This window comes from Symphodus melops (assembly GCF_947650265.1).
Source record: "Symphodus melops genome assembly, chromosome: 13".
Lineage (NCBI taxonomy): Eukaryota > Metazoa > Chordata > Actinopteri > Labriformes > Labridae > Symphodus > Symphodus melops.
The window spans coordinates 12752985-12776663 of NC_136703.1; the positions used below are offsets into that span (position 1 = coordinate 12752985).

The following is a 23679-nucleotide window of genomic DNA, read 5'->3' on the forward strand; positions in this document are numbered from 1 at the left end:
GTAGAGAAAAGTGACTGAAGAGGCCTCTGTCTCTGTCGTTTTCTCTTGTTCTAAACAGAAGAAATGAAGAAACCAAAGTGTGCTTTCCCCCTATTAAATTACTTTCATTTAAGCAGCACAAGGAGAAGACAGCTTTTTTCCAAGTCATTCATTTAGTCATGAATAAAAATTGCCTTTTCTCCAAAGTGTCTTTTTGAAGCTGGCCTTTTAATTGGCAGTGAAGATGATAAGCAAGCAACAACTGGCATTCATTCACTGCTGTCATAAAACAAAGACATACAATCAAGTCCAGATCAAGACTGTGCTCAGAACCTTTTACTTCTCTTAAAGGGACCAAAAAAAACAATCATAAAACATTGATCGTAGGCCACCTATTGTGTGCTGTAGCTCGCTAGTTTACTTACTCTTTAAAAGTCTGATCTTTTCGTCTCAACCTTGAAGCACATCCCCATTATTCTCTCTCTTTCAGGGCTGGAGGCTGTAGTGTGGAGGGGAGACGAAGTGTTTATGTGTTGAGGTTCTTGATATTGATGAACTGAAGTGCATCGACATATTTCTGCCTTTTCACCTTTGGGTAGGACCAGTGCGGTCACATAGTCCATGACCTTTGGCTGAATCTTTCGGCACCTCCCTCTGCTCAGAGTTTAAGAAGAGGACATGGCTTCTTTCCATAAGAGAACAAACCATTAACTGGTCCTTGAGAAGAGGGGGTGTGTGGCTGACCCTTCTCATGAAGGAGGAGATCCCTGAAGTATCTGGAGGATTTGTCCTCACTGCTTTCATCTTGCATTATCTCTGCCTCCCTCGGCTGAGCGCTGCTACATCGCCCAACAACATTCCTTTGGCAGCATTCAGGACTAAGACTCTCAAGGGCAGTAGAGGAAGGTGGTTTGGTGCTGTGAGTATAGTTCTGTCTGAGTAGTGCATGTGAGGTAGAATTGAGGCTGGTTTGGGGAGCCTGACTCCAGTTCTGAGACCTTTTTGTACTCCAGATCTGAACAGATTCCTGTGGGATCTTGAAAAAATATGAAGCTGGTTAGAAAATTAAAGCAAACATTCAGATTATTTTCACTTTGTTTTGGTGGATCAGCTGCAGCCTCACTTTGTTATAAAACAGATTATGCTGTAGTTGAATCCCACATGCATAGGCAAACATCCCTGTGCTTGGGCCTGACTCCTGCAGTGGATTCTGTGTCTAAAGTCCAAGGATGCTCACTTCCACACGTGAGCTGACATGGTGATCCAAAATGGTGCTGAGGGCAAACCGTAGATGGTGCCATCGCCTGTCAAAGTTGAAGATGTTGCATCCCAATGTGTGGCATCCAAAAGTGCAAAGCGAGAGAAGAGAAAACGGTTTAAGAAATACACTCAGTCATGTAACATTCAAATAGTTAAAATGAGATCCAGTAGGTTCCCTAAGTGGGGGTCGGGACCCCCCATGGGGTTGCCAACCCATAGAGGGAGGTTGCATGATGCCTTCCAAAAAACTAATACAGATGTTAAATAATTAAAAATTTTATATTTTAAACCATTTTTGTAAAAACATTATCACTAAGTGGAATTAATAAATTATAAAAATACTTGAAGTTTGCACATGATGGCTCCACTGAAGGTGTCTGCTGCTCTTTACACATAAACATAAACATACCTGCGAGTTAATTTAAGTCACAAGCAGAAAGGTTTGGGAACTCATGATTTAGACGACACATAAAACACAAGCAGCCTACCTCAGGTTCCAGAGGTGAGCCATCTACCACAATGCTAGCTTGTCTTGCAGTAACTGTAAACTACTTGGTGTCGACAAGCCATGGAGGAGGTTGCAGCACACCTTATTTTCCAGCATTCACAAAGGGGTCCCCATCACTAATGCAAAATCTCCACCACCACAACCCAAGAGAGTTGGTGGTGTATTTGCAGATATTGTTTGCATTGATCGGTAACTTGTTGACCGCCAACATCTTGTATATTTATTTAGTTTCAATGGCTTTGGTTGCAAAAAAAAAAAAATTTGTTAAACCTGAGAAGTAAAGCTATAATGTTGAAATTCGTTGTGGAAAGACAAATAAAAAAGACAAATCAATGTTATAAAGTGAAAAAACTGCTGAATTACTGTAAAATTAGTAATAATTATACCATAAACGCCCTATGTGACATAAACTGACACTAACGTGGTGATATTAATGTCAGAAATGTGTTATATGTGGTTTGGTCATTTCTATGTTCCCCATATATTTCCTATGAATTCAAATGGATTATGGGTTCAATTATTTTGAATTTAGAAATCTAGAAAGAGCGCCAGATAGCCTAGCAGTTTTGTTGTGTGCCCCTTGTGCAGTAGCCGTGGGTTTGAAACTCGCCTCGGACCTTAGCTGTATTTCATCCCCTACTCTCTCCTCCCAACATTTCCTGGTCTCTGCAGCTGCCCTATGTAATAAAGCAAAACATTGCCCAAAAATACATTTCCGTTTCTCAACTCACCCCTAGAGGTTTGGGGTGCCATGATGTTGCTGGCAGATCTGTGGCTTCCTCCTACTTGTCATCTTCATCATCATCACTGGAGAGAAGAGTGTGGTTGAAGGGATAGGGAGGGTGCACCTCTACTTTAATCGGGCTGTCACCTTCTTTCTCTGCAAAGTTTTCCCATGGACCCCTGCACCTGCTTTGAAGGCAATGATGAGAATGATGCTAGAAAAAAAGAATCGGCTTATATGTGGAAGAAAACACACATTATCAGCATGATAATCTACAAAACAAGCCTTAAGAGCGTCTATTTTATAAGAGAAAGTTTTGTCTCATGAAAACATAAACGTTTATTTTGTCTGCCTCTTTCACTTTCTGTTTGAAGTGTTACTTTACTGGTTTACACACCTCCTCTTTGTTCATCATCATAGCCCAGCCTCCGTGGGACATGTGCAACAGTTATTGGGAACGTATTTTGCTGTATTTTTCCTTATTTGTAAACAGACAATAACTCCTGATTTCACACTACCATTGTTGGCACATCATCTCCAAGGAAAGGAGGACAGGTGAAACATTACTGTCCTTGTGTTCTCATAACGGGTTAAATGCTTTCCCAGCTGAGGCACATTGTTTTTGTCAACAAAAAATAAAAACAATAATAATAACAACGCATACATCCATACAAATAGTGTATAATTGTATAATTAGAGTAATTAGAATTAGAATAATTAAAAATAATAAAATAACACTGAGGTAATGCAATAATTCTAGGTCTAGTAATCGAATTCCATAAAGGATCATTGAAACGATCACTATATTTTATTGGAAAGATTGAAGGTAATCTACAGTATAACCTAAAAAGCAACCTGCCTGTGTCTGGACTGCAGAGGATCAGGAGCTGCAACCTTAGATGCCTGGCAGGGGAAAAACATGTCTGCCATCTAGTGGTGGTCATTAGTATTGGATGTTTGCTGGCATTGTTTGCTTCATGAGCCATAGGCACAAATAAGTACATCTCAGGCACCTCAAGAACAGAATAAGAAGTGAATCATATTTTTGTAGTGTGTGGTGTCAGACGTTTCACCTCAGATAAAAAACTGGTTTGTCAACAACTAAGTGAGTGGAACAATTAGACAACAAAAATCACACATACACATCCAGTACTTGCTTTTATGTTATGCTGCAAAGCATTTCAGTACTTGACATACTTTTCTGGTCTCATAAAGGAAGTTCAGTCTCATCTATGAGACACTTTTATAAACACATTGTTTGATGAAGCTCATCACCAGCGAATCAGGCAGGGCTCAATAACTGGTTAGAGATCAGTCATATGTAACAGCAGGTATTTATTGAAAAGCAACACAATTTCAAATAATTTGGCTTTGAGGAAAATGTTAAGGCATTTTAATTCTTGGTTTAAACATTATAAACAAACCGGAAAAAAAACAATGACAAAAAAAGTAAACATTTTAATGGTAAAGCTTTAAATGCACGTCACCACCACATTCAACATACCTTCAATCAGCTGCAATGGTGGATTTATCTTTAAGCAGTGAAATGTTGAGGCACAACACATAAAAGGGTTAAGTAAAAAAAAAAATCCATCTCTAAGAAGTAATCTCGTAACAGCAACTGACCTTTTCTTCATCTATTTGTCATTCATCTTAAGATACGAGTGGATAGATACGAGTGAAATCTGACTTTGTTGACATAGACTTCACTTCAAGTTTCTCATATCATTGGCTAGTTTGTTAAATACTTCATGGCCCTGAGGTATTTTTTAAGAATATGATAATGACAGTTTGACAAAGTGATGCTTCATATGATTAATCACAAACTAGACAAATCTGTTGTAATTTACACAGAGGGCAATTCTTTTTAGATACCTCGGTAGAAAATATTACAATCCTTTTTCTTTTTTTCACTTCTACAGTTTCCTGTATTTATTTGACTGCAATTCATTTCGTACTTTTCAAAATGCAATGACTTAATACAGCACTAAATAATGAATACAGGGGGGGGAAAGAAGCCATACGCTTTGAAATCTACAACAGGTTTCTTTGAATAATTAGTAACATCATGACTTATTCAAAAACACTACTCGTTGACTTGTCTGAAATGAGGAAGCAGTTAAGACTGTCCGACCACCCCTTCCACGTCCGCAGGCTGGTTGGCTGATTTGTGAAAAGGTGTTTCCTTGTAAATGAACCAGCAGTTTCCACTCCACAGGATGAGGTTAAGAAAACCAAAAATCTGCCACAGAAAAAAAAATTAAATACCCTGAGTATGCAGAAGTTTGTGATGTCTGTAAAAAAGGAGACTTACCACAGAGGCATTCAGTCGTCCCATGTGAGGGACGGCACCCGGGGTGCACTTGTTGGGATCCTTACAAACGCTGAGAAGGGTGACGAGTGTTGAAGGACTGGTGGCCCATTTCACATCTGACAAGCCTTTAGCCCAAGCAGAGGAGGACGCCAACCACAAGAAAGCAAAGGCGGCCGTCACCAAAAGGTCCTTTGAGAGAAAAATAACATAAAAAACTAAAAGGCTAATACAGTGGTAGTTTCACCCAAGAACATGTCTCAGAAAGAAACAGACTTGTGCCGTTGTTTAACACACCCTTTCCACAGCTCCTTTGACACAACTCTGTTAAATGCACTTTCTTTGACCTCCAGAAGGTTTTTCAGGATGAAGCAGACTCAAGCAGCAACATTTTAAACTCAGAAACTGTACGTTAAATACTGCCTGTGTAGATAAGCCTGCATTCATAAAAGCTTTTATCACAATTGAATTGACACAGCAGCTTAAAAGAAAAAAAAAGAAAAAAACAGTAAAATACACACCACAGTGGGACCACGACTAGATGCTCTATACACATGCTGGTACGCTAAGTAGAGGACCAGTGTGCCAGTGCAGTAGAGAAAGGCAAACACTCCAATACAGACGAAAAACTGTGCTGAAGATGTGTGATCCCCAGTCAGGTATTTAAGATCAGAGGTGCTCTGATTGTTGCAGTTGGGAACATTATACGGATGGTCCATCAACCTGTGGAAGCACAAATAGAACTTTTTTTAATTCATACAATCCTAAAAGTAAACATATGCTCTCCCTCACTGTGAGCAGGTTTTGTGAGTGTGTTTCTGTTTGCTCACAGACACACCTGAATGGATAGTTAAAGTCTGCCTGTATTTCTTGACTCTGATGCCCCTGGCACTGGACAAGGATTCTGGTTGTGCCGCTGTAACCTCCTGTCGTTGCAAAGGCAAATATGGCGAACACCTGCAAGATAAGAGGGACACGTTAGCACATGGGGATGTTCAGGACAGAGTGCTGATCCAACCATCATACATTTACATGCACACTTCCCTTTTTTTTAATGTAACACACACTTGACAGGAAATCCTTGTCTTACTCACAGGATGTCATCACAGTGAATGGTGTGCAAAGTTAACACCAGAGCCACAACCCATGTAAGCAAGCATGAGGTGTAAACAGTAGCTAGAAGTTACGGAGAATACAAGATTTAATCCTTTAGTGCAGGGGTCTCCAACAAGGGGCAGGCCCTCAAAAAGTAGCTCGCCAAGCAAATCCAAAATATAAAAAAAACAAAAACAAAGGAAAATCAACCCTATGCATAAATGAAAACTCACTCATAGCAAACTTTAAATACTAAAACTGTAGATCTGTCTAACCAGATTACAATATCCCTGTCGACAGCATACATTGTCAGAAATCACTCATTAAAGGTAAGCAAAGCATTGCAAAAAAAAAAGGGGGGGGGGAGTAGAAGAAGCTGAACACTTCTTTTATTTTTTAAAGTAGCTCTCATCCTAAAAAAGCTTGGAGATATGCTTTAATGGAAGTCAACATAACATCTCCTGCAGGGGAGGGAAGAAAGGCTATCACATCGTTTTATTTGGCTAGAAATGTTGTCAACAAAATGTTTTCTACATTGCAAAATACAAAGGTGCTACACATGCTAACTTCAATTAGCTTTCAGATTATGCTGCATTAGTTTATATGCCAGGATTTGAATGTTGCTGATTTGAGGAAAAAAGAGAGAGAGAGAGAGAGAGAGAGAGAGAGAGAGAGAGAGCTGCACATACCGTATTAGAAACGGTGTTACAACTCACAGGATGAGTCGTGTAGTTAATACAAGCGTGCAGTGGGTCACAAGACAAACAGCAGAATCAATTTTAAAGGTATTTTTGCTGCCAGAGATGGAAAGCTCACGTAGATGTCACCCCGCCATCGACCATATGGTAAGAAAAGGTATAAAAGAAACTTACCCATTCTAGCACACGAATAAATGCCAGCGGCTCCTTTAAAGGCCCCAAATCAAGAGTGAACCCCGAGCTCAGCACTTTCTGTTGAGTAATAACAGCATGTCATGTAAAAATTAACCTTTACACAGTCAAATATCTCACACACGAATAGAGTCGTATGGTATTATAATATGCGCCATTAGTCGCTTCCTTTCATTCCTCCTGTCAGCGCACTTACCTGGGCGACGGACTCCATCGTTAGTTTCTAGTAAAAAAACAACACTGGTATCGATTTTTGACACCTTTCCTGATCTTTTTCTGCTCTACTTCGGACTTGTCAAACTTATCTCCAACTTCAGTGACTCGTAGTACAAAACACGTGATCAGTGACGTGAGGGCGTCGACAGAGAGAGAGAGAGGGGGGGAGAGAGAGAGAGGGGGGGGGGAGAGAGAGAGAGAGGGGGGGGCGCTGCAGGGACGAGCAGAGCAAGCAGTGAAAGTGGTGATTTGTTAGGCCTGTTTGTAAGAAGTTATGGTTATGACATTTCACTGCACTTTACGTGAACAATATTGTTTATAGGCCTAGGTCTAGGTTTTTGTAACGACGAAAGTACTAGTAGGCTTTTTAAATCCCTGACTTAAACAAGACAAGTAGCATACTTCGGTGAAGTAATTCTGCAGAATAATTGCCAGAGTTTAAATTAATGCATAATTGAACACCAAAGGCCTAATAGGCTAATCATATTTACACAAATGCTATTATTGGATGGCGATTATGAATGCACGGATATTGAACTGTATAGGATAACTAATATGGACCTATAGTTAAAAACTAAATATATCCTGTTATTTCTGGAAGTGAATGAAGACCGCTCATGTCCCTTTTTAATTCATATAAAGCAAGCATGCTATATCGCCTGTGTATTGTCGTATGCACGCTTAAGTTTGTTTTTATTCACTTGCTTGATATCTTCCTTTTGCTATTACCTACATTTGTCAGTGATAAAAACAGACCACAACATAAAGGGAGACTTAGTCTAAACAGGATTAATGTGGCACCCTGTCTTGTAGAGAAGGCAGATGGCCTACTGAGGTTCATAATTTGTTCACGTGTACATTCATTACTTCATTAATGTCACTGTAATGGTATTACATTTTCACTTGAGGTCGCTATTTCCACAGACAGCACTCAAGTATGAATAAGTGAACCCTTTTATACAAAGCAAAGCCTGGTTTCCCATGACTGTCATCAGTGAAGTCTGATCTAATTCACACACAGTATGTCCATGTTGATTTTTGAGTTTTGATTATTGGGCTGGGAATGCAGAGTAATTTACGATTCCCTCCTTTTTGTCTACCTGTTCTGCATACAGTCAATAAACAAAGAGAGAGAGAGAGTGTGTGTGTGTTTCAGAAAGGTCTGGGAACATCTCGAAGGAATAAATGTTGCTTTGTTCTCCACCTGTAATAGTGGACTCGGCTGCCATGGGGGATGGGGCTGCTATTTCTTTGTACAATCCCCTTGTGGAGGAATGCTGCTCTACAGATCAAATTGTTGAGCTTTTTGAATGAATCTTAGAATCAAGAAATACACAAAGAAGACTCAAAACTTATAAATGATATTTCCTTATTAAATAAGGCACTTTCAGTGTGGCTAAATTGTGGATTCAAGTTTAGAGTTTCAGGGTTTTATCCAAACTCGCTTAACAGGTTTTTAGTTTTTGCACCTTTAATTGTTGCTGCGCAACTTCTAAACTTGTCTAACAGGTTGGGCCACACCAACGGGTAAACATGAGACGAATCAAATATTCAGCAAGATAATCTGATCAGTTCCTCCTGCAGCTTACTGACACACTTTTAGTTACCAAGCTGGTGTGACAAAGCAACAATGTCCCATTATTAAAAACTGCAGGGTTTTTTTTTAGGATAGATACTTTCACACTGTAAGGGAAACCTTAGTCTAATTATTGTTTGTATTAAATTATATGGTCAGTACTTTGAATAGATAGGACCAAGGCAGCTATGATTTTATTTCCCCCCCCTGAAACACATGACCAGTAGTCATGAGTATGCTGTGACCCACGGCCCCATCACATGCACACATTTAATCAAGAGCAATATGACCAATTGCAACCAATAAGGAATAAATATAAGTTATGAATGCAATTGTATAAACAAAAAACCCTCTCTAATAACATTTGCAAGAAAAGTTAGTGTTCCTCCTTGAAGGAGTCAGTTAAGCACAAATATAACCTAACAGTTTTCAATAACATATATTAGTCTGTATGTACTATGTGATTGCATGAAAGCTATTGCATGACAAACAGATTCGAACACTATTCGCTTCAACTGTTTATTTTTTTAAAGGTTTTCTTTTTTAAGTATTTTAAAATTAAATACTAATTAACATGATATTGGTGTATTGATTGGAGGTGAGATTACTTTAGTGTGAGGTTATTTATCTTTGCTTACTGGCAATATCACAGCAAATCCATGTTAAATCCATTTCAAACTAAACTGTTAAATGTTTACAAAAAATACAAATGAATGTGTTCATTCAAATTCTAGTCAGTACTATAAATCTATTGAAATATCTCTGTACAGATGTTTGATGGTTTCTGGACAGGTGAATCATTCGCTGAATAAGATATAAAACTATTACGTAAATTAGGCTTGCACATGTAAATTGTAGCCGACATGGAAAATAAAAATAAGAACATGGAGGCCCACTTGTGTGCTCATTTTATTTTACTACTGTCCTTATTTCTTTATTAAACCCATGGGGCCTATTGCTTTCTGGGTGACAGAACCTGAAAGTGACCTTATAGGGCTCAGCCAATTAATTATAAAGCAGCATTGACGCATAGGAGAGCCACTCTGTGTTTTTAAAGAGGATCTAATTTCACAGCCAACCTCGAAAAACATTTTTTGATCATTGAAAAATATATTTAAAAAAGGAACAGTAACAGAAAAACACACATTTTCGCTTATAATTAAGTTTTAGACAGAGTTACATGGTAGTATTGCGCAACCTATCTTCATTGGCTTTGACATCTAATTGTACTGCTCTTCTGTTTGTCACCGCCTTTTCACAATGCAACCAATCAAAACATTGGATAGGAGGACCAGGATGGAAGGCCAGCCAATTACAGAGCCTCCTCACTGCTTTGACTGTATACGACCCGCAGAGACAATTTGTGTGCTCATTGCAATGTATCATGTAGTGTAAGGAGTAGTAGGACGAGTAATTAATGCTATAAATCCCAGTTTATCAGGATAATTGCGTTTTTCTCCGTTTAGATAGTTAAACCACAGTCGCGCGCTCACACACACGGCGCATTGAGGGCGCTCCGTGTTTTCAAAGCCAGAAATAGTCGCTGTCAGGACTACTGTTTTGTTGATGTCATCCGCGGCAGAGCTGTAGCGACCTTCAATTTCAAGACGAGACCGGGATAAACAAAGCCTCGTTTTTGGCTGTTTTTTCGCCTTTGTTTTGTGTCTTCTGTTAGTGACACTATCACCGAGGATGGGACTTTTGTTGCCCTGTCTCCTGCTGTTATCTGTTTCCACTTTCACAGCCGGTGTAGATTTTCTGCAGGGATCCAAATCCTCCGGACAGTCGCTTTTTGTGAAGCGTTCATACATTGAGGAGAAAGCGTCGAAAATCGTCAAGAGGTCTCTGCCTGCATGGCTGGCTGCATCACCAAATCACAGGATACAACGGAGAAGTCCAGAGCCAGGCGATTCCTGCAAAGCCCTGCAAGGATATGACACCAAGTTAGCGGACAACACCCACATTGTAAGTTACCCAGTGTGGTCCTGTTACTCTTCACAGGTCTCTCAATTATAAAGGTGACAAGAGGATGCGCAGGTGCTTACCAGGTGCACTAAATTGCCTCATCAGCTGGCCACTAGGCTGTATGATGGGATGCTTTCCGTTCAGCTGTGACCCTTGAAGCTCAGGATATCAGTTAGCATGTTGCAATTTACATTTACTAAAGCATTATACGAGGCCTGCATGTATTATCATCAGGAGGTCGAGCAGAAAGTTGTGGCTTATCCCACCTTCTCTATATGCAACAGTCATTGATAGCACCTTTTTTGTTCACTCATGTTTCACTGCCTATAGACTTTTATTCTTTAATTTTCGATTCAGGGAAATACATCTCAGATATGGTTCTGACACAGAAGCAACGCCTTTTTTTCCTCATGCCTTAAGACCTACGTATGTGCTCCATTGCAGCGCAACCAGACCGGTTTACCTCTCAGATGCTCCAATGATGGCAGTGACCTATATTTTTTTATTCTTCTCAAGGATGCAGCTGTGTTCTGTATTTCAGGATCCCTCTTTCTTCTGCCTCATTGATAGTGAATGTTTACAGAGGAACCCCCCCCCCCCCCCCCCCCCCCCACACACACACACACACAAAGAAGAAAAAAATCCATGTGACCTGCTGTGTGGTAGTTATTTAGTCATTAAAAGTTGTGTTTGTGTGGTAGTGACTGCAAACAGGCAGAGTGTCCGCTTTTTGCACAGGAAGTTTTAACTAGACATGCGATGTTTTTTACACAAATGGAAGATAACGAAGCAAGTTAGAAAGTAGGAGGTAAGAAGGGTGAATATGCAATGCTTTCTTTTTTCAAAGCACACAGGAGACTGACCTTGGCACAGTCCCACCCTTCTTATTTGCCTAGCTCCTCATAGCCATGTGATCAACTTTGCATTGCACTCTTTGTATGGTTGCTAATCTAAAGTCGACTGAATTCCAGAAATGGCTCAGCCTTCTCATTCCCCTTTTGAGGTTTTGTCGCAGGCCACTGAATGGCTGTCAGGAAGCAAGACCTTTACATCAGGCAGCTGACTCAGTGACAATGATGGCGTGTTTGTCGAAGCACACTGTTAAATTGAAGAAATGCTCACAAAAAGACGGTTAACGTGAAAGTCTGATTCCTGATGAGTGTGGCATAGTTGTATTGAGAAGTCTGCGCCACATCCCCACTGAAAGGCTTGTCTGGTCAGATAGGCGTTGCTCAACTGTTTTACTTAGTCATCATCCGTGCTCGAACACACGAAGCAGGGCTGCAGCGTGTGAACAAGTTAAAATAAAGTTCAGCTTGAAGTTACAATAGCTGACAAGTTTTCATAGTTCTTGTTTACTTTTTGTTTTTAAGATCAGAATATTTTGAAGCACTGTTTTGTGGGTTAAAGTTAAGTTTGAATACTTTTTTGGGGGTTAGAATTTGGTGGGTTTCATGTAATATGGGATCCCTGTCAGAGGGGAGAACCAAAAGGTTGAGATACATTGAGTGATTAAAAAGTCAAAACGTGATAGCTTCATTTGTTTTTTTTTAAAAGTATTCAAATACAATAGATAGTCTATTTATTGTCAATAGAGGGACAATCACTCAGCGTATGTATGACATGGATTCAGAAAAAAGCTAAAGAGATGTTTTGAGTTTAGTTGTTGGCTCTTATTTCAGTTAACAAAAACGTATTTGAAAATCTAGTTTTCATTATGTACTGAGTTTTTGTTTACGATGATGACCCTGTCAGTTACACAGATAAATACATACAAGCTGCTTCATGACGTGTTAATGCAATGCGATGTGGATCTGCTAACATTCTCTGATACTGCCTCGAAAGGCTGTTTTAGTCTATCTTGAATATTAGGATCCATTCGTTGATCCGACGCCGCAACAAACGAATCCTTAAAGAAATGGACTCATTTCATGTAAAGGATCGCGTGACTTTAACAAAAACAACAGTGGCGCTAACAGTGAGTGTTAGTTCCAGTGTTTTGTTTCTCTCCATAAATGTATTATTTTGTGTCTTTTATTTAATCGCTCTCGTATCATAGGGGGACTTGGTATTGACGCTGGACACTGTAAAAGTGGTGTCTAAACATTTCTACTGCTGGACATGCTTTCAGTGTCTTTAAACATTGTGTTGCTCTTTTTCCTCAGTATTCCTTTAATGACCTGAGTGGGTCCGTGTCGCTGGCCTGGGTTGGAGATGGCACCGGGGTGAGTGTTGGACTCTCTTGTGTAGCGTTGTGACATACGTTGGACAAACATGGCTGCGTCAATCAGCAAGCTGTGTGCAAGTGACTGATTGGTTTTTATAGATGACATAACAAGCCTCTTCTCATCAGGCTCGTATTTGATCCATTCTTGACTTTGTTCTTTGCAGGTCATTCTGGCTCTGACGACATTCCAGATACCTTTCTTCATGTTGAAATTTGGACAGTCCAAACTCTATCGGAGGTAAGGGATCTCAAGGGTTACAAAAATCACCTGTTTTGTATCTTATTTGTTTCTGATTTGGCTGCAACCTCGTGTCCGCCAGCGAGAACTACGGGAAGTCGTTCCAGGATGTGACTGAGCTCATCAACAGCACCTTCATCAGATCAGAGTTTGGAATTGCCATCGGGCCGGAGAACTCTGGGAAGGTAAGCCATCTCCGAATCGAGCTCTTCCACATGTTCATTCGTGCTGTGATCTGAAAATGTAGCGCTTCGGAAGTGTGTTTCTCCACTGACTCACCTTCAGCGTGCGGTTTCATGAGTCTTGACTTTTTGGGTTCATAGGTGGTCCTGACCGCAGAAGTGTCTGGAGGTCTTGCGACCCGGATCTTCGTGTCGCAGGACTTTGGAAAGAGCTTCATCCAACAGGACTTGCCCTTCATCCCCATGATGCAGATGACCTACAACCCGTACAACTCCAACGTGCTGCTGGCCCACAGCAACAGTGTAAGAAAGAACGTGAAGAGGCTTTGATTAAAATGAACTGTGGATGTAGGTCATACACCTGAACGCTCTATTTCTCTAGAAGCGTGTCATTACTTAAAGAAGCTGATCAACCTTTGTCCTGCTCTGTTGTAAAACTCTTAATCAAACATCATCTCATTTCCTCATAGTAGAAAGATGCGTATTGATAAAGCTTAACACAGAGTCCATTTATGGACATGGCTTTGGCATTTAGCTCTGGTTTACTGAGTTTCGTGTGACCTATATAAACAGGGTGTCATTGCAGCTGAACCATAAGTGACTTATTCAATCTTTTCTTTTGTGCCCTCAGAATGAACTTTGGCTGTCTGAAGATTTCGGCAGCAACTGGAAGAAGCTGCATGACATGGTGTGTCTGGTGAAATGGTAAGAGAGGAGACGATGAGTACACTTTCTCAGGTGTTCAGTGAACAAACAGAAGGGTTATTTATATCCCCCAAGTGTCCTTATGCATCAGGACACATTTCTCTAGTCTGGGTATGTAGCAACGATTTCACAGAGTCTGTAAGTTGTTCCTCCTTTTCAGTTTAAGTTCCTCAAAATACTATGACAGGTAGTGGAAGGCAGAAGTTTCACCTCTCTCTATTAGTCTTTACTGGTGATCAAAGCAAACAGTGTTTAACCTTAATTCAATCTCTTCAAAGTCAACTTGCTCTCCATTGCTCACAGTTGTAGGATTTGTGAAAATATATATAAATGAACCTGAAAGAAGCTCGTCCACTTTTTTTCAATGAAGACTTTAATAGCTGCTGCAACCTTGCAAAACAGGCGGTAAAAGTTTCCTGTCATTCGTTGACTTTCTTTTGAACGAGGTCTCCTGTGGCCAAGCCCTCACCGAGCTGTTGTTGTTTTGGAGGAACTTCCTGGTATTTATTGCTTAGTAACTTGGCAGCGCTGAATGTCTTTTAAGTTTCGGTTTGAATGCCGTGTTATCAAGTTCAGCATGCTTACGTGAGCTCCATGTCTGAAACATGACCTTTTGTTGCTATTTCAAAGACACGTTGCAAGAAAATGGGTCATTGGAGAAGCAGAGGAGGAGCTGTCTGAAGTCAAAACACACACTCAAACGATTTAGGAAGGGCACTGCTGTATGCTGGTCTTATTTAATAATTCAGGTCAGATGATCACAAATGCAATCAAGAATCCTGTAAGCGACTGCTCCTCAGCATCGCCCACTCACATTCTGTAGGTTTGTGAGAATTAAGCACCCAGAGCTGTCACATCGTCATCAAAAACTAAAACAAAAAAAGTATCTTTATGGACTTAATTGTGGGTGTCTGCTTTGCTGAAATTCCTTTTTGCTTTTCATTCTGATTCCAGGGGAAGAAAGAATTCCATCTTCTTTACAACCAGCCTCAACGGATCGTGCAGTAAGTAACAAAGACATGATATACACACGTTTATTATCAACTACGATACAATATGTTCTCAAACAGTACACAGGGTATTGGAGAGTATTAATGTACTAGTTCCAGAGTCAGAATCAGAAATACTTGGTTAAGATAGAGTATATTATAGACAACAACAACGTTGAGATGAGCAATGCTTTCTGTCAAACACGTCATCAATCTGTGAAAAAAAAGAAAAAAGTGTTATCTGAATATATATATATATATATATATATATATATATATATATATATAGAGATGTTGAAACAACAAATGAATAACCAATAAAGAGACTGAAATGAAAATATACCTGGCCAGATAAAATCCTCATTGACTGATGTAATCTCATACTCATCTTAAATACTGTTAGGCTCACGAGCTCACATGATCTACAGCGCCTTTTAAAGTTTTCCGTTTGATATTTCAGTTGATCGGGGGATGCTGGAGCTCAAGAGGACTATGGACTATGGCAAAACCATCAAGACAGTCGCCACAAAGATCTTCTCATTTGGTCTGGGCGGACGTTTTCTCTTCGCCTCTGTAATGACAGGCAAGGTCAGTATACAGCAGGTCACATGATCTTCATCTGCATCGATGAGCTTAATGTGCGCTCCAGGCTCATGTGGATTTGTTATGTTGAAATTACACAACCTATTATAATTCCCGGGATAATTAATTTCAACAAGTAAATTTGCTTCTCTGAACTAGTTTATTTTTTCGTTATTCACACTTTTTCTGTCCTTTTCTTCCCCCCTTAACTCCTCTCTGTCTGCAGGGCACCCTGAGGATGATCTACGTGTCCGAGGATCACGGTGAGACGTTTAACATGGCCCAGCTGCCACACGTGGGTCACGAGCAGTTTTACTCTATCCTGTCAGCGAACGATGAAATGGTTTTCATGCATGTCGACGAGCCAGGAGGTCAGTCCAAACGGAAATCTCCCCATATTCGCTCTGTTTATTTTGTAGTATAGAGTAATTTATCTGTTCACTTGTCATCATTGCAGTATTTCAACAGTCCCATTTTTCTCTAAAGGATGTTGACGTTATCTCGCCCTCAACAGACACAGGATTTGGTACCATATATGTATCAGATGATCGGGGCACCGTCTACTCCAAGTCACTGGAGCGCCACCTCTACACGGGAGGTGATACAGACTTCACCAACGTCACCTCCCTGCGAGGAGTTTTCATCACCAGTGTCCTCGCAGAAGGTAAGTCTTTTCATGCGCCTGTGTTTGATGAAGAAATATCAACACATGCCTGTACTCAAATTCCCATCAGGCATCACAAACATGTACGTCTTCTCCATTACATACCAGAGGGAGGGTGTCGGGTAAATATTTAATTAGCTGGTCAGTGTAAGATGTACCGTCTGTGTGAAACGGCTGGCTCGCTGTTCACTGGAAATATCTCCAACACCAGCTAAAGCTGACCTCCATGGTGTCTGCTGCTCGCTATGTGTCCACTAGAAATGTGTAAATGTTTTTGTTTTATCTCTACAGTTCCACATGGCCTGCCATTATTTATATAACTGTTCAATGAGGATATGGGTCTGACACTTAGTGTCTGTTATGTACTCCTATTGTACCCATAGTATTCAGGGCAGTGAATTAGCATAATGCTAACTCACTGTTGTCTCCCTCTCTCGTTGTTGCAGATAGCTCGGTGCAGTCTGTCGTGTCCTTTGATCAGGGAGGGGAATGGGTTCCCCTGCAGAAACCTGCCAACAGCAAGTGTGATGCTACAGCCAAAGACCCAGACAAGGTAAAGAGAAGATAACGGAATATCTGGCCACAACAAAAAAAATTTTTATTTTAAGCTTAAAGGCAATAATTGTTTTCTCCTGTAAGGATTTATGCTGATCTAAATGAGGAAGAAAGCTTAAACACATTACTTTAATTGTGGCAGATTTTCTATTCTTTGACTTTTCATAGTGTTTGTACTGAAAACAGTTTGACAGCTCATGCTGCCCGTTTGTGTCTACAGTGCAGTCTTCACATCCACGCAGCCTACAGCACTGCCATGAGGCTGAACATCCCCATGCTGCCTCTGAGTGAGCCAAACGCTGTGGGTCTCATCTTAGCTCATGGTACGTCTCTGATCTCTTAGTGAATTTACAAAGAAAGGTTTTGAAATTGAACTATATATCCTTTTTCTTTTATTACCATCTGACATCTCTTTGTTTTTTATTTATTTATTTTACCAGGGAGTGTGGGTGATGCCATCTCAGTGATGAAGCCTGACGTGTATGTGTCTGATGACGGGGGCTACTCTTGGATAAAGGCCCTCGATGGGCCCCATCACTATGCCATTCTGGACTCTGGAGGGCTCCTGGTTGCAGTCGAGCAAAGCAACAACCAACCTATTGACAAGATCAAGTGAGTTCCTTTTACAGTCAGTTTCAGCCAGTCATTATTTACACCAGTGCCTCTCTTACTGACACAAGTTCAAATTTCATCCATTTACTCCAAACACAATATAAGGTTTGTTTTTGTGGACTAAACAAGATGTAGCAACTCTAAAGTCTCTTTCCTTTTGGGATTGATACAAAATGTTAATACTGCATGTTATATGTAACTCCCACTCCTGTGTTATTGGTTTAATGTAATGTTTTTGAGCTAATGCTAACACCTGCTCATTCTTTGATATCTGTGCAGATTTTCTACCGATGAAGGACAGTGCTGGGGCGTGTACACGTTCACTAAAGAACCTCTCTACTTCACGGGTCTGGCCTCAGAGCCCGGAGCTCGCTCCATGAACGTCAGTATCTGGGGCTACAGAGACTCCTTTCTCAGCCAGTACTGGATCTCCATCACCATCGACTTCAGGGAACTTCTCACCAGAGACTGTGAGCCTCACAGTACAAGTCATGCACTTGCGGAAACTTCAAGAATCAATATTGTTTTGAGATTTGATGTTAATGGGGACAACATTATCTATGTTTGTAGGTGATGATAATGACTATGTGCAGTGGTTGGCGCACTCTGATGACATCAGTGACCCTAACGACGGCTGCATGCTGGGCTACAAAGAGAGGTTTCTGCGTCTCAGGAAGGATTCGGTCTGCTGGAATGGGCGAGATTACCAGGTGGACACCCAGCCAACCCCGTGTCTATGCACGCTGGATGACTTCCTGTGGTAAGATAATACTACTAAATGTTGTATTTACCTTTGTTCATCAGATCAGATGTCTCAATGTAAGAGTTAAGCCTGTTACAGTATAAAATACGATAATATTTTATTCATCTCACAAACGGAGACATTTACAATGTATGTCGTTGTATGAAATTCATCTGTGTGCTGAGGGAGAACTGCTGACTGTGTTATGTTATTGAAAGTCGAGTTTCTGCTATTTAAGGTCGTTAGAAATGAAGAACTAGGGTTCGTCATTTACATGAAGACGAGTCGACTGCCAATGTTTATTGTAATGGTGCAGTTACACTGGATATCTGTACCGTGCTGAAGCACGCTTCAACCCTTAAGTCCAGTTTGTTTTGACCAGTGTGACCGCTCCTTCTGTACTCAGGCACGGTTTGCCTCCTCAGTTTTGGTACACTTCGGAGAGGTGTGCTTGGATATGTTACAGTTCATGCATGAGCAAAAGCATGCGGGACACAACGCTGACAGCTTTCATTATGGAGAAATCCATTGTTTTATGACTTACAGTACTCAAAAGAAGTCACCAAGTAGCTGTCATGTTCTCTGATGTGCTGAAGCGTCCCTTTTTATTTTTGTCGACTTCGCCTGTTTTTAAACTGAGCACGCTTCATAATAACATAAAGCATGCGTGTGGTGTAATCGTGCTCAGGCACGGTTCGTCCTGATGCAGTGTGACCACGGGCCGTGCTGGTCAGTGGGGGAATGGCACAGCAGGGGGCCAACCATGCTTGAGTACAGCACGGTACGGATGGCCAGTGTGACCGCACTCTAAAACTGTGTTGAATTATACTTTAGTATACTTTAAATAAAAAAAAGACACTATATCATTGTTATTCTTCTCAATTGTTTACGATCCTGGCTCTTTGCAGTGACTTTGGATTTTACCGTAAAGAGAACAGCTCAGAGTGTGTGGAGCAACCGGACCTGAATGGCAAAGTGCTGGAGTTCTGTCTGCACGGTAAAGAGGAGCAGCTGCAGACCAGTGGGTAAGACACCAGCATTTTAGAGCAGCACATTTGAATATGCAGCTGCCGTTGGTTTGATACCGAGGAGATCCTTATCTCACAAACAGGAAATGTCTTTCTGACAAGATGTAAGAGGAAGTTATGAATGTGTTAATACTGGGTCACTTTGACTTGCCTGTAATCCTCCAGTCTACTTCATTCTTATCTTTATTTATTTATTATGCTGTGTTTTTTGAGTGTGAGGTCATAAAAAGTTCAAGCAGCAATGGAGGTGTGTGATAACATTGAGCATACTGTCGTGCATTGCTCTATTTGCCACATTCAGAGAGAGTGACACGGGGGTTCTCTGTTTCTTGGTGTTGGAGTAGATGAAAAAATGTTGAAGTAACAGTGAAAATGTAACAGGAAACTGCTGAGGATGTGAATGAGTGGAAAATGCTGGACAAAAACTGTGAAGTACAGTTTTGGCAATTCATGCTTTATTTTTTATATGCAGTTTATTTTGATAAAGGCTGGACAGTTGGTCTTGTTTATGTTTGAATAGTACATATTCATATATCTATTACATGTTAAACATCTTAATTCCATTTTTTTATTTATTTTTTCATAACGTGGGACGCATGGAATTAAATTTAAAATAAATAATTCTGAATGTTCTTTTCAGTCAAAACTTCCAGTCAGCAAATCCAACAATGATTCAGTCTGTTGATTGACAGACGATGACATCATGAATGCGTCTTTTGTCCACAGGTACAGGAAAATCCCTGGAGATAAATGTGAGGGGGGGCAGATGCCTGAGCGTAAAGAGATCGACCTCAGCAGGAAGTGTGTTAGCGACCTGATTGGTCCAGAACTGACGGTCAGTACCTCCACCTGCCAACATTTCTGGAAAATCTGAAGAATGTGGATTTTATACATCTGCAATCTCTTCTACAGGTCGACAACCGCTCCTCCAAGTCTGTCCTCATTGTGATAACAGTGATCATCATCATGCTGCTGAGCGTCGCAGCAGGAGTGGTGTTTGTAAAGAAATATGTCTGTGGTGGCAGGTAAGTGATTCTTTTCAAACGTCCATCTTTTTCTGCTTCTCCTGAATTTTGCTTCTTTTTTTTTGACATCATTTGAAGTGACCTCACATCATGAATTTGTCCTCCAGGTTCTTGGTTCACAGGTACTCTGTGCTACAGCAGCATGTTGAGGATAACACTCCCGAGGAGATTGATGACCCGCTGGAGACCAACCACACTCAAAACGGCAAGATCGAGTTTCATGATGACTCAGACGAGGTACCGTGGATTCCCTTTTTACCCTCATACACAGATTGAGACTCAAATAAGGATACAAGGTTTAGTTTTGAAGTAGAACCAATAGCATGTGTTTGATATCATGTTGACATTCAGAACTTAGAAAACGTTTATTTTCTATGGTTAAAAAAATAATCAAAAAAACAAAGGCAACAGAAGGGGGGGTAGATTTTCTATTGTAAGAAAACATTTGTTTGTCTTGGTGGTCTCATGGACCTCATTGCTCCTCCTATTCAACAATAAGGACTCTAGTGTACACTCCTACTACCTCCTGTTACTGCTCACCATAGTGTGTAGAGTGAACAGAATAAAGGACTCAATAATAATCATTTTTAATCTGATGTTCAATTTTATGATGAGCACTTAACATAGACAAACAGGTTTGATAGGAGTCTCATCTGTAGACTTTAGTATACCAAAAAATCTGTAACCACCATTCACAGTTTCTCTTCCATGGACAAAACGTTTTTGTACAAAATTCATGTATTGCAACAAATTATTGCTAAGCAGCTAAAAAAAATATTTGCTTGTAAATCAGCCTAAATCAAGACTGCTGGGAGAAAACGTTCGCCCAAATATTTACCCACACAACATTTGCTAGATGCTGTCATATATTATATTCTCCTGGCTGAGAATATATTGAGTACTAAAGACTGTGTCTAAACTAAGAGTATATCGATCATTGAGATCATTTCAAGTCTGTGCATGATTTGACAAGTTACTAAACTTTTTAACACTGATGTGATTTGACCTCATAAAGGTCATTTAAAGATAATAGTTTGGCATTAGTATAAACCTAACCATAATGGTTTCTTCTTTGTTTTCTTGTGTGGGTTCATTATCTTCATGCTCATCTTCTCTTTACACAGGACCTGCTCGAATAACTGGCACAACCTGTTGTGCAACTGAGCAACAAGTCTCCAACCCACCACGTGGCTGGCTTCTGTTTAAGTCCTTCTTTTGTCTCCAGCTACTTCTTCCATTCACCTCCTGGTTTGTACTTAGGCCTCGGCATACAGACGAAGAGTCTGTGTCTCTCTGCTGTCATCTTTGAAGAATAATGAATGTACGGAGGCGCACTGGGATCAATATCTCCGCTCAGAAGAATTATAGAAGTGGTCTTGTTCTGTTTGCTCTTGTTGTTGAGTTGAGTTATTTATTTTTAGGGAATGACGAACTGATGCTGTAATTTGAACCGCTGACAGAGTCAGAGTAATGAGGGTTTGAAGCGAGGCTAGTTGTGTATATCTGTCACTGTTGCATTCAGGGTTCTGCTTCTTCAATTACCTGGGAGTGCTCCTGCAAATAATTCCCGCTTCTGTTGAAGATCTGTGTCCCTTTCTTCTCATGCACTTGTACATAATCCGTTTGTTGCCATCATTGATGTGGTATCAGTTTGGTTGGTGTTGAAAAGGTTGCTGTCAGCGGTCTTGCTCCTTACTTTCAAGTATTTGTTGGGAAAAATCGTGCCCCATTTCCTACAAACAAGCGTTTGTACATTTTAGCTTTTTAGCTCTCTTCTCCTTTGGGTACACAGTTTTTTGAAATCCCCTTTTGTAATCTGTTTTTTTTTAATATAAGCCTGCATATTGTGTCCCTCCATTGCATCAAGACTCAATAAGATGCAAGTGGAAAAGTCAATTTGCACCAGGTTTAATAGCAATAACATCTTTACACTGAGTGTATGGTCCATGCATGTCTAACCAGACTGTAAGAAGATCTCTAATGTATGCAGTGACTCTGTTTGATGAATGAATATGAAGTCATTGGGTGAAGCACATAAACCAATAATGTAAAGTTTTGGACAAATATGTGTAAGGACAGAATTTGCTCCAAACATGTCTAAAGCACAAGGTCCTTTGTACGTGTCGAGTTTCTAGCTGAACATTTTTCCTAAATGTGAGTCCAATGATTAACGTGATGAAACAGTTTCTAATGATTTGAGCAGTTTTTGTACTAAGTAATGTTTGAACTACTGTAACAAAGGGTTACGTTTCAAAGACACTCTGAAATGACAGAAATGATTCTAGTTTGATAGGAAATGTCTATAAATATATTTTACATCCTATTCAGATGACTTCATCAATATCATTTCATGGCAGCACAGGAGCAGTGCTGAGAAAGCCGTTGAGCTTTGTTAGTGTTGTATAAAGCACAAGGAACACGTTGGACTATTAGGAGATTACCAAACACGGCTGCAGAAGTTGCAACACTGTTTTTGTGTTGATATTTGCGTCTGAAGTGGAGAAAAATCTTTTGAAATGATAGAAAGTTCCCCATCTGTGTTGTTTCCACAGTAAACTGCTGTTTCTTTGAATTCTGATACTACTGTTATTTACCTGCTGTGGTTCTCTCAACACATCTGTCTGCTTTATCATATAAAGTCTTAAAAGGTGTTTCTTTTAAACATTTATTGCACAATTCTTTTGTCTACTGTGTGTTACGTAAGTTGCTTTGATAAAGGATGTATTTATTCATAACTAGCAGGTTCAGAGTGCAGTAAACTGGATGTGGTTATACAAGTGCCTGGTGTGAGGATACGATGCTCTCCCAGTGTGTGGCCAGCACCTTCTTACTGGTAAATAGTTCCGTCAAATTCTGCGCAACCAGCCTCGTCCAGTTTGTCAGTGACATCCTGAAGTTGCACTTATTGCCTGAGATGAATCTTCGAGCTGTGAAGAAAAAGCTAGTTTCATAGGAGCTCCCATTGAGATGCATGTTAACTTCACATATTTTACTCCACTGAGCTTTAGCTCACAATCACAAGGTCGATTCTTCTTATTCATTTCTGGCGAGTCAACTGAAATGGAGAACACAGATTGGATACAGGGTTATTATGTAGCTGCTGCTTTACACTGGGAGACACTAGGCCAATTCTTATTTCATGATTTATTGCATTAAGTGAAGTTACACTTTTTTCTTACAGTTGCTGAGTAAATTAATAATCATTGTGATGGTTTCTGTAAATATACAAGGCTACATCTTTGTAACTGCTCTGTTTCTCTCTTCTGTATATTTGAGGCAATTTTCTTTGAGTTTTCCAATAAATTCAAATGTTCCTCTAGTTCTGTTGCATGATTCTTATTTCTTAAAATAAAAGCAGGTTCACAAACACCTCATCGTGGCTTAACAACAATGGTTTTACAAAGTGGTTACTCTGAAAGTCTAGCAGTATTTTCATATTTTCCCACAGATAAAAGGGTCAGTTACCTTTCAGCTCGGATAACAGCTGAAGTGATCGTGCCAACATGTTAATAAAGACAGCGTGAGTTCAACCCACACCCATTTTGTATAACCAAATTAAAATCATTTTTAAATCTGTTTAATTATTACTATATTCATTCAGGCACA

General features: G+C 40.2%; 3 protein-coding genes across 3 annotated transcripts; 1 reads left to right on the plus strand and 2 right to left on the minus strand.

The window, feature by feature from the left end:
* Nucleotides 1-28: 28 nt before the first annotated feature.
* Nucleotides 29-2910, minus strand: atxn7l2b (ataxin 7-like 2b; the record flags this gene model as incomplete). Its single annotated transcript, XM_079360074.1, is given in 6 exon segments — nt 29-1015; nt 1103-1189; nt 1235-1336; nt 2479-2529; nt 2533-2685; nt 2857-2910. Coding segments are annotated over 6 exon segments (825 nt in total). The 3' UTR covers nt 29-637.
* An 879-nt stretch (nt 2911-3789) lies between these two features.
* On the minus strand, nt 3790-7142 carry sypl2b (synaptophysin-like 2b). The gene is made up of 6 exons (XM_079360256.1): nt 6964-7142; nt 6750-6827; nt 5621-5739; nt 5304-5505; nt 4786-4974; nt 3790-4713 (listed from the first exon to the last, which is right to left on the minus strand). The coding sequence occupies exons 1-6, from the start codon at nt 6979-6981 to the stop codon at nt 4591-4593; spliced, it is 729 nt and encodes a 242-aa protein (XP_079216382.1). The 5' UTR covers nt 6982-7142; the 3' UTR covers nt 3790-4590.
* A 2491-nt stretch (nt 7143-9633) lies between these two features.
* sort1b (sortilin 1b) lies at nt 9634-23392 on the plus strand. Its single transcript, XM_079358515.1, has 20 exons — nt 9634-10524; nt 12690-12749; nt 12916-12989; nt 13072-13174; nt 13313-13474; nt 13803-13876; nt 14831-14880; nt 15326-15453; nt 15674-15818; nt 15962-16111; nt 16558-16664; nt 16887-16989; nt 17107-17278; nt 17558-17748; nt 17849-18038; nt 18929-19045; nt 19775-19883; nt 19961-20073; nt 20181-20310; nt 21198-23392. Exons 1-20 carry the CDS (start codon nt 10252-10254, stop codon nt 21210-21212), a joined length of 2466 nt encoding a protein of 821 aa, XP_079214641.1. The 5' UTR covers nt 9634-10251; the 3' UTR covers nt 21213-23392.
* Nucleotides 23393-23679: the final 287 nt, after the last annotated feature.